We start from the raw sequence: 12,127 nt of genomic DNA, 5'->3' as shown, positions 1-12,127 counted from the left end.
AAAATTGATCAAAAGGCACTGTATAAATTTTAATCTTCAATGTCATATAACCTCTGTTTCAACTTACAAAATGTCCTTTGTTGACACTTTAAAGTTCTTAGTTGTTGGTCTATATTTTATGTCTTACAAGGATAGTTGGAAACATTATCTAGAAGGATTTTTGATTTGCATTTTTTGTTTGTTTTTTGTCTCACCTTGACGGAGTCAAAAAGCGAGACATAGGTATGCTGTATCCGGCGTTGGCGGCGGCAACGGCGTCGTCAACAATGTATTAGTTTGTGATTAGGTCTAGTTTATGGTGAACCACAAGTGGTAGGTCAATCATATTTGGTATGCAGTTGTATAAGCATTGACACATCTCATTTCCATGGAGATTATTCGGCCCTGCCCCCCTCGGTCATGGTCTATTGACCTTGAAACTTTTGCGTATTTTACATGTATTAGTTTGTAATTAGGTCAGTTTATAGGGAACCACAAGTGTTAGGTCAATGATACTTGTATGCAGTTGTATAAGCATTGGCATATCTCATTTCCATGGGGATAATTTGGCTCCACCCCCTTAGTCATGGTCTATTGACTTTGAAAATTTTGCTAAGTTATCATGTATAAGTTTGTGATTTAGTCAGTTCAAGGGGAACCATTTGTGGTAGGCCAATGTTAAGTGATATTCAGTTGTATAAGCATTGGCACATCTCATTTCCATGGAGAATATTGGACCTCATCCCCTCAGTCATGGTCTATTTACTTTGAATCTTATCTTAGTTTACATGTATTAGTTTGTGATTAGATCAATTTAAGATGAGCTGCTAATGTAAAGTCAATGATATTTGGTATGCAAATTTATTTGCATTTGCAAGTACCGTTTTCCATGGAGATTATATAGGCCCAGCCCCTCTTTATTGTTCATTGACTTTGAAACTTTAACATAGTTTACAAGTTAATGTTTGTGTTTAGGTTTGGGAACGACTTATAATAAGTCAATGGTATTTGGTTTGCAGTTGTATTAGCATTGGTACATCTCATTTACATGGAGATTGTTTAGCCATGTAACTCAGTCATGGTTCATTGACTTTGAATATTTGCATAACTTGTGTAAGATGTTAAAGTATTGCTATTTTGATTTCAACATTTGCATAATCAAAATTACAAAAAGGCGAGACATATCTCTGTGATAACAGTTTATTTTAAACATGTTCAGAACAGGCAACATTATTTGGATAAGATATGAACTGCGGTTTAAATAAAAATGTCCAAATTAAAAGATCCATATTATTTAATTTGAGCTCATTTTATCCTCATACTGGAAAAGCAATTTTCAGCAATAGTGCTTGTCCATTCATTTTTGATGCGTTTTGTTATTTGATTTTGCCATGTGATTATGGACTTTCCGAATTGATTTTCCTCTGAGTTCAGTATTTTTGTGATTTTACTTTTTATTAATGTTCATTTTGCCCCACCATACTTAATATGAAATTATTCAGACTACTCTTTTTATCTTTCCATGAGAGATTTCCATCACTTTGATTCAGTCTTTTTTATGCCCCATTTATGGGCATTATGTTTTCTGGTCTGTGCGTCCGTCTGTTCATTCATTCGTCCGTCCGTTCGTCCGTCCGTTTGGCCGTCTGTCCCACTTTAGGTTAAAGTTTTGGTTAAAGAGTTTGGTCGAGGTAGTTTTTGATGAAGTTGAAGTCCAATCAACTTGAAATTAAGTACACATGTTCCCTATGATATAATCTTTCTAATTTTGATGCCAAATTAGAGATTTTTCACCATTTACACTGTCCACTGAACATAGAAAATGATAGTGGGGATGGGGCATCCGTGTACTGGGGACACATTCTTGTTTGTTCTGCTGTGGATTCTATATTAATCCAATACTTTGTTGATTTTTGTGCTTAAAGGTGAACAAAGAATTCAAATGTTCAAGGTAGTTCAAATCTAATAGGTTTGCATGCAGACTTTGGAAAAATCACGACAATCAAGTTTTCTTGTTAGTTTGACAGGCCTGATAGCTCATTTCAACTTGTTATAATCCCCTCTAGCTACTTTAGCTAAGCATTTTGATTCATTTATTTTGGTGGGTTTTTACATTGATATTGAATTTCATGGTTTTGTTGATGTCTGCATACAAGCCTATAGAAAATTTGTTATTCTTTGAGCATTTAATTTCATGGTTCACCTAGGCTGTACCCACAAAATCCATGAAAATTGATATCCACTAAAAATAATAAATCCACATACATGTTTGTTTAAGGGCCAGCTGAGGCCAGCCTTGGGGTGTGCTTTTTTTCACAGTGTTGAAGACCCATTTGTGGCCTTGAGCTGTTTTCTGCTCTTTGGTTGGGTTGTTTTCACATTCTCCGTTTCTATTCTTTATTTGATATTTCAGATAAATGTGTATACAGAGGTGTTGCCTACTCTCAGGGCCAGCAATGGTTTGACGACTGTAGTCTGAAGTGTGTATGTGAAGATGGACCTGCTGGACTATACAGATGTAGTGCAAGGTAATTGTTTCTCCCAGATTATAAACTCATAGAAAAACATCAACTATCTTACGTTCACATTTCTATATTTGATTGTTTTTTCTTTCAATTTGAACTTTCTTGGAGCCCAAGGATTCCATTCTTGTCTACGGCATATGAATTTATCAACCTGAAAAAATGGCATTGTTTAATATAGATATGGAATGTACATTCATGAACATGATCTATTGAACTAGTCTAAACTAAGGAAAATAAGTTTAAACGCAACAAATGGTTTGTTTCTAATGTTATGGAAATAATATTAGATAGTAATTCTATATCAGCCATTCTATATTTTGAGTTATTTTTTTATTAAACAGATGTGCCAAGTATACTGGGCTACCAGCTACATGTACATTAATACCAGATCCACAAGACCCCATATGTTGTCAAGCACCTAAATGTACCTACACCAACGGTACCGGCTTTGCCACAGCACCACCAGGTGTCATTTCTGGAGGTATCGTTACACCAACACCACAACCGTATCAACAACCAACACAATACCCAGGATACACTGGACCAACCTCAGCTCCAACACTGGCTCCAACGTATAAAGGTAAATTGTCACGTCTCATTAATCTATATTTATTAGATTTAGAATAAGTTATGCTATAATCTGAAAAGAATAGCATTAGTTAGATTTGTATACTGCTGCTATGACTTCTGAGTGAGGATATACAGGTTAACAACTTGTCATTTTATGGAATATTAAAGCTTCCATCCCTTAGCATGGTATATACTATATAATATTTGTCACATTAGTTGCACATTTAGTCTCTTGCATAAAAGAATACTTATACTATGATCATACTATGATGGTTTACTTTTACAAATTGTGACTTGGATTAAGATATATCTCATGACACTCATATCCCATCTTCTTATATCTATATTATACACTTGTTTTTTTCATTTATCCAGTGACAAACATTTTATGCATATTCAGAACAAATACAAATTAAGAAGAAACCCATTTTTGTTTCCAGATGTATGTGTGTACAAAGGAAAGCAGTATTCTCAGGACCAGAAATGGCAGGATGGCTGTGACTTTGACTGTGTTTGTCAAGATTCCAAGAAAGGATTGTACAAGTGTACAGAGAAGTATGTATAGCAAGAAAATTGTCTTGACTTAATTTATATTGATACAAGTGTAAGATAGTCTCTATTTAATTCTGTGACCAGCATATTGTTTTTGATTGCTACATCTTCATTCACTTTGTTAGATCAGCAGTAAGTCATTTATTAGGAACTGTAATATTTTAGAAAACATATTTAACATTTTATTGCATTTGATACTAAAATGATTTCTATATCTCACTAATAAATGATTTCAGGTGTCCAAAGTTTGTAGATATTCCTAAAGAATGTACGCTGACCAGAGATTATCAGAATCCTTGTTGTATGAAGGTTACATGTCAGCCATCATTGAACCCATCACCAGGACCTAATGCCTCACCAACCCCTGCTGGTAAGATAATACAGTTTATATTCTTATGGTGAAAGATTTTCTGTATAATTTAATCAGATTGTATACTACAAAGATTAAAAACTTGAAGCACATATGTTAGTGGGAAAGTCCTGGCAGTGTACACAAGTGCATTTCATGAGTTTGTTGAAAGCAAAATCATTCCATTTAAATTGACTTGAGTTGGTAAAAAGGGACATCCAAATTTCTTCCAAAACCAGTATAATGTGAATAATTCTGCATACGTTATAAGAACTTACAACTATAAATCACTTTTGATACATGTCCTAAAATAAAAATTCTACTCCCACCTATCCAATCTCATTTTACTATAAAATATACTCATGATATATACCAGACTTGAATTTTTGTATTTGCGCCAGACAGGCATTTTCGTCTACAAAAAACTTGATCAGTGACAAGTGAATCAAAAAAGGTCAATATGGCCAAAAAAATTACGAAGTTGAAGAGCAAAAAGGACAAAAAATTCCGAAAAGTTTTTCCAAATACAGCTACGGTAATCTATTCTTGAGGTAGAAAGACCTTCGAAGCCTTCAACATGTTTGAAAACAAAAACTAAAATTTACCAAGGAAGACTGTTACTTTATAATATTTGTTTCATTATTAAATAATCAGCAATATAAATTTTGTTTATTTTAAGTTATTTACACTAAAGAAAATGGTGTAATGAGATATATGTAATTTTGTTAAAGGTCAATGTATGTATAATGGTGTAGCATTTAACGAAGGAAAGACCTGGGATGATGGATGTGATCTGAGATGTTCCTGTGAGAATGGTACCACAGGGTATTACAGATGTAGTGATAGGTATGTAGTTTGCTAGAGCTAAATGTGTAACTTTTTTATGCTTTTTGATAAAAGCTACTTTACAAACGAGTTTTAGCATGTTGTATAAATTGTCATTTGCCTAAATCCCACTCTTTGTCACAGTAAATACAAAAACAAAACAGGACACAAGGGAATGTTTTTCTATTATATTTATGAAGACAATATTCATGTATCAGGGTTTTTTAATGTTCGTAACTTACAAAAATGTAGAAGATAGATTGAAGAGCAAAAATTTAGAGGATAGAAGAGCAAAGAAATATATACATGTATAAAGCAAATCCAATCAAACTATTTCTGTAAACAAGTGAATATATTATATTTTAGATGTGCTAAGTATCCAAATATTCCAAGCTACTGCACAATGGAGACAGATCCAAAGGATCAGTGTTGTATGAAACCAAGATGTCAACCAGCACCTGCAACAACAGTTATACCTACAATATCGCCTTATCTTACACCTGGCCCAGGTGTGACTTACCCACCAAATAAGATACCAACTCAGTATCCAGGACAAACATTTGCACCTGGGAAAGCACCAACACTTGCACCATACAAACCATACCCACCTGGACTTCAGCCAACTTTGTCACCTTTCTTGACCCCAGGACCTGGTTATACCTACCCACCAGGGAAAGTACCAACACAATATCCAGGACAAACATACCCACCAGGAAAAGCGCCAACATTGGCACCATATAAACCATTCCCACCAGATCTTCAACCAACAGCATCACCATTCATTACACCAGGACCAGGCTACACATATCCTCCAGGAAAGGTCCCAACACAGTATCCTGGGCAAACATTCAGACCAGGAATGGAACCTACACTCCAACCTAACAAACCTTTCCCTCCAGATCTGTTACCAACAATGTCACCGTATTTGACACCAGGAGTAGGTTACACATATCCACCCGGGAGAGTCCCAACTCAGTATCCAGGACAGACTTTCCCACCAGGAAAAGAGCCAACATTATCTCCATACAAACCATTTCCACCCAATTTGAGACCAACAATGTCACCTTATAGAACTCCAGGTCCAGGATATACATACCCACCTGACAAAGTACCACCAACCAGTTTCCCTGGAGAGATACCAACACTGCCACCATACAAACCTTTCCCAACAGATCTTCTGCCAACTTTAGCTCCTTATATAACACCAGGACCAGGCTACACTTATCCACCAGGAAAAGTACCACCAACCAGTTATCCTGGAGAAATTCCAACTCTTCCTCCATACAAACCATTCCCTAAAGGACTAGAACCAACAATGTCACCATACCGAACACCTGGACCAGGCTATACATATCCACCAGGCAGAGTTCCCACTCAGTATCCAGGACAGACATACCAACCAGGAAAGGAACCAACTCTGGCTCCAAACAAGCCTTTCCCTCCAGGACTGATGCCTACAATGGGACCTTACAGAACACCAGGACCTGGCTACACTTATCCCCCGGGAAAAGTCCCAACCCAATATCCTGGACAGACATTCCAACCAGGAAAGGAACCAACATTGCCACCATATCAAACATTCCGACCAGATCTACTGCCAACACAGTCACCATATTTAACACCTGGACCAGGTTACACCTACCCACCAGGGCTAGTACCAACAGAATATCCAGGACAGACATTTGCCCCAGGAAAGGAACCAACTCTAGCACCAAACAAACCATTCCCTCCAGGACTAGGACCAACTATGTCACCATATCTCACACCAGGACCAGGCTACACATACCCACCAGGTTAGTACACATTACTACTTACATTGTTCTTTCATAGCCCAGCTTAGATAAAGTGAGAAAAAAAAAACCAAAAAAACATTACCACTAGGACTTGGACCAACTTTGTCACCATACCCGACTCCAGGGCTAGGCTACACATACGCACGTCGGTACACATATCTACTTTAAATTGTCCCTTCATAGCTATAGTTTGGTTTGGGAAAAAGGAAAGACAAACAATAAAAAAAGAAAGGCGGGGTAATTTAATTAAGTCATCTGACAATTGATAATTTGCAATTCACTATTTACCACCTAAAAACAAAAGATACACCAGAAGTAAAGAATTTTGTAAAAGGAAACATATGATAAAGATATGCAATAAAATCATGCTTAACGTAAGGTAAATGTATTTTCAGGGAGAGTACCAACACAGTTCCCAGGACAGACCTTCCAACCAGGCAAAGAACCAACTCTATCACCTTATAAACCTTTCCCACCAAATCTTCTGCCAACAATGGGACCATACTTGACACCAGGACCAGGCTACACATACCCACCTGGAAAAGTTCCACCAACCAGTTTCCCTGGAGAGATACCAACTTTATCACCATTTAAACCATTCCCACCAGACCTGATGCCAACACAGCCACCTTACATAACCCCAGGACCAGGATATACTTACCCACCAGGAAAAGTGCCAACACAGTATCCAGGTCAGACATATAAACCTGGACAAGCTCCAACATTGGCACCTAATAAACCTTTCCCACCAGGTTTGTTGCCAACACAGGCACCCTATTTGACACCAGGTTATGGCTACACATATCCTCAGGGTTATAAGATACCTACACAGTTTCCAGGTCAGACTTTCCCTCCAGGACAGATACCTACATTAGAACCAAATAAACCATTTCCACCAGGACTTGGACCAACACTATCACCTTATTTAACACCCGGACCAGGATATACTTATCCCCCTGGACAGGTACCTCCAACCAGGTATCCTGGAGAAATACCAACACTAGCACCGTATAAGCCATTCCCACCAGGACTGGGTCCAACCATTTCTCCATATTTGACACCAGGACCAGGGTATACATATCCACCTGGAAAAGTACCAACACAGTATCCTGGACAGACCTTCAAACCAGGAAAGGAACCAACATTGCCACCATATAAACCATTCCCTACAGGATTATTGCCAACATTGTCACCATTATTAACCCCTGGACCAGATTACACATATCCACCAGGAAAAGTGCCAACACAGTATCCTGGACAGACCTTCCAACCAGGAAAGGAACCAACATTGTCACCATATCAGACATTCCCTCCTGGTCTCAGGCCAACGATGTCTCCATATCTAACACCAGGACCAGGAGTTACCTATCCACCAGGCAAGGTACCAACTCAATACCCAGGACAGACATACCAACCTGGAAAGGAACCAACATTGGCACCTAATCTTCCATATCCTAGCTATTTGTTACCAACATTAAGTCCATATAGAACACCAGGACCAGGTTACACATACCCACCAGGAAAAGTACCACCAACCAATTTTCCAGGAGAGATTCCAACATTGCCACCATACAAACCTTTCCCAACAGATTTGTTGCCAACAGCTTCACCATACTTGACACCAGGACCAGGCTACACATACCCACCTGGGAAAGTTCCACCAACCAGTTTCCCTGGAGAGATACCAACTTTGTCACCATTCAAACCATTTCCACCAGGAATGTTACCAACAGTAGCACCATATCTGACACCAGGCCCAGGCTACACTTATCCTCCAGGAAAAGTCCCAACTCAGTATCCAGGCCAAACATTCCAACCTGGGAAAGAACCAACATTGTCCCCTAACAAGCCTTTCCCTCCAGGTCTTCTTCCAACAATTAGACCATATTTTACTCCAGGACCAGGCTATACATACCCACCAGGGAAGGTTCCCACTCAGTATCCAGGGCAAACTTTTGCCCCAGGAAAGGAACCAACTCTAGCACCATATCAGACTTTTCCACCAGGACTTGGACCAACTTTGTCACCATACCTCACACCAGGACCAGGGTACACATATCCACCAGGAAAAGTTCCACCGACACAGTATCCAGGACAGATTCCAACATTGCCACCATATCAACCCTTCCCACTAGATTTGTTGCCAACAGCTTCACCGTATTTGACACCAGGACCAGGCTACACATACCCGCCTGGAAAAGTCCCAACACAATATCCTGGACAAACATTCAAACCAGGAATGGAACCAACATTGGCACCATATCAAACTTTCCCTCCAGATTTACTACCAACAGTAGCTCCATACTTTACACCAGGACCTGGCTACACCTACCCACCAGGAAAAGTACCAACTCAATATCCAGGCCAGACATTTGCACCTGGGAAAGCACCAACCCTGCCACCTTGGAGTCCATTCCCCCAAGGATTAGGACCAACTCTGTCACCTTATCTGACACCAGGACCAGGGTACACATACCCACCAGGAAAGGTTCCACCAACCAAATTCCCAGGAGAGATTCCAACATTGCCACCATACCAACCATTCCCACTAGATCTGTTACGTACATTTACAAAAGCACCATATTTAACACCAGGACCAGGCTACACTTATCCTCCAGGAAAAGTCCCAACACAGTATCCTGGGCAAACATTCAGACCAGGAATGGAACCAACACTAGCACCATATCAGACTTTCCCACCAGATCTATTACCAACAATCAGACCTTATTTCACACCAGGACCTGGCTACACTTACCCACCAGGCAAAGTACCACCAACAAATTTCCCTGGAGAAATTCCAACATTGGCTCCATACAAACCATTCCCACCAGGACTTGGACCAACATTATCTCCATACCTGACTCCAGGACCAGGTTACACATACCCACCAGGAAAGGTCCCACCAACTCAGTATCCAGGACAGATTCCAACATTGCCACCATACCAACCATTCCCACAAGGATTAATTCCAACCGCTTCACCATACCTCACACCTGGACCAGGAGTAACGTATCCTCCAGGGAAAGTACCAACACAGTATCCAGGTCAGACATATCCACCAGGTCTGGCACCGACACTGGCACCTAACAAACCATATCCTCCAGGTCTGTTACCAACACTATCACCGTACATGACACCAGGACCAAGATACACATATCCTCCAGGCAGGGTACCAACTCAGTATCCAGGACAGACATACCAACCTGGGAAGGAACCAACTCTGGCACCATATCAAACTTTCCCACCAGGCCTCCAACCAACATTGTCACCTTATTTAACACCAGGACCAGGTTACACATACCCATCAGGAAAAGTTCCACCAACCAGATTCCCAGGAGAGATTCCAACATTGCCCCCATATCAACCGTTCCCACCAGATTTAATACCAACTGTTTCGCCTTATAGAACACCAGGACCAGGCTATACATACCCACCAGGCAAAGTACCACCAACAAGTTATCCAGGAGAGATACCAACATTACCTCCATACAAACCATTCCCATTAGATCTCTATCCAACAGCATCACCATATCTGACACCAGGACCAGGCTATACATACCCGCCTGGAAAGGTCCCAGCGACACAGTATCCAGGGCAGATTCCAACACTGCCGCCATTCAAACCATTCCCATCAGGGCTGATACCAACTGCCTCACCTTATAGAACACCAGGACCAGGCTATACATACCCACCAGGCAAAGTACCACCAACTAGTTTCCCTGGAGAGATACCAACACTGTCTCCTAACAAACCATTCCCACCAGATTTATTTCCAACCCTTGGTCCCTATGCAACACCAGGACCAGGTTACACCTACCCACCAGGAAAAGTACCACCAACAACTTTCCCAGATGAGATTCCAACTTTGTCTCCATATAAAACATTCCCACCAGGTCTCAGGCCTACATTGTCACCATACATAACACCAGGACCAGGCTACACATATCCTCCAGGAAAGGTCCCAACTCAGTATCCAGGACAGACCTACCAACCTGGAAAGGAGCCAACATTGCCACCATACAAACCTTTCCCAACGGGTTTGTTGCCAACTTTATCACCATATCTGACACCAGGACCAGGTTACACATATCCCCCTGGGAAAGTGCCAACACAATATCCAGGTCAGACATATCCACCAGGTCTGGCTCCAACATTGTCACCATATAAACCATTCCCACCTGATCTACTGCCAACATTAGGTCCATATTTGACTCCAGGACCAGGCTACACATATCCACCTGGGAAAGTACCAACTCAGTATCCAGGCCAAACGTATGCACCTGGGAAGGCACCAACATTGCCCCCTTACCTTCCCTTCCCACAAGGATTGATACCAACACCTGGACCAACTAATGCTCCAACCAAGAAGCCTTATTTAATACCTACAGCCATACCTGGTATCATCACTGGCCAAGGTGTTGGAGTAAATGGAAGTAGGTATTTTAAAGTCAGGGAACAGTAAATGGGCTATGTCACATATTTTGGTAACCTTTGGCATACATCTTTGGCTCGTTGAACTATAACTGAAAATGGAAAAAATATAATTATTTATCATTTTTTAATTTCTTAAATATTTCTGATTGAAAACTTTCAAAACAGGTGAATATTTTTCTTATTATTGTACTGTTTATACATATTGATAGTTTAAACAATATTTGATTGGTCGAGACTATACCACGTGTCATTGAACAAATCTTCATATTCCCCTCTGAGGATCATATTCTCCTCTGAAATGTTGGGGCTACATCGTGAGAGGTTAATGTACATAACGATTTGAAATTATTATTTTTTCAAACAGCGATAATAAAAATCATTATCATGTTGAAAATTGACACGTTATATTAAAACAAAAGACTTATAGTTAACTTTTGATCCTTACTGTTTATTAATGTGTAAGTCATGTTCAGTTACAAAAACAGGTGAATTAAGAAAATAAATGTACGAAACTAATATTTTATATTCAGCATATGGACAGTGGAATAAAACATTCATTTATATGAAGATTTACTCACTCTCGAAACAAAAAACATATTTCCCTCTGGCAAAGCCCTCGTGAAATATGAATATTCTTGGGTGAACAAATCTTCATATCTCCCTCATGCACAGGAAATAAATGTATAAGAAAGCACATATAGTAAGCGAAAAACTTCTTTAATTTGTCTAAAAATCATAAAATTTCAAAGTTCTACTCCAAAGATTTTTCTTAAAAAACTATATGTTGTTGGTTAATAAATTTTTGTTTTTATGTAAAATAATCATAGGACCACCACTACGTTTTAACGATATATACCATTCAAAGTATTGATCTGAGTAAAAAAATACCACAAAAAGACACTGGAAATAATTAAAACATCAAACAATACACCAAATAGAAAATGTCACCTATTCTAATGGTAAAGACCCTAATGTCACTTATTCTCATGTTAAAGACTGTAATGCCACCTATTCTCTTGGAAAAGACCCTAATGTCACCTATTCTTATTGTAAAGACTCTAATTTCATCTATTCTCATAGTAAAGACCCTAATGTCACCT

The 12,127-nt window shown here is 39.4% G+C and overlaps 1 protein-coding gene across 1 annotated transcript in view; it reads left to right on the top strand.

Moving 5' to 3' along the window:
* The window catches only part of LOC139522647 (uncharacterized), a 114,474-nt gene that overhangs the window by 55,977 nt on the left and 46,370 nt on the right, over window positions 1–12,127 (top strand). Inside the window, exons 18-24 of the mRNA XM_071316115.1 lie at window positions 2,393–2,507; window positions 2,846–3,084; window positions 3,515–3,629; window positions 3,863–3,996; window positions 4,707–4,821; window positions 5,167–6,593; window positions 6,989–11,026. Coding sequence (XP_071172216.1) covers window positions 2,393–2,507; window positions 2,846–3,084; window positions 3,515–3,629; window positions 3,863–3,996; window positions 4,707–4,821; window positions 5,167–6,593; window positions 6,989–11,026 — 6,183 coding nt within the window. The remainder of the gene's footprint in view (window positions 1–2,392; window positions 2,508–2,845; window positions 3,085–3,514; window positions 3,630–3,862; window positions 3,997–4,706; window positions 4,822–5,166; window positions 6,594–6,988; window positions 11,027–12,127) is intronic.

Source organism: Mytilus edulis, chromosome 5 (assembly GCF_963676685.1).
Source record: "Mytilus edulis chromosome 5, xbMytEdul2.2, whole genome shotgun sequence".
NCBI classification, from domain to species: domain Eukaryota; kingdom Metazoa; phylum Mollusca; class Bivalvia; order Mytilida; family Mytilidae; genus Mytilus; species Mytilus edulis.
The sequence above is the reverse complement of the archived record's forward strand: the minus strand, read 5'-3'. Positions and strand labels throughout refer to the sequence as shown.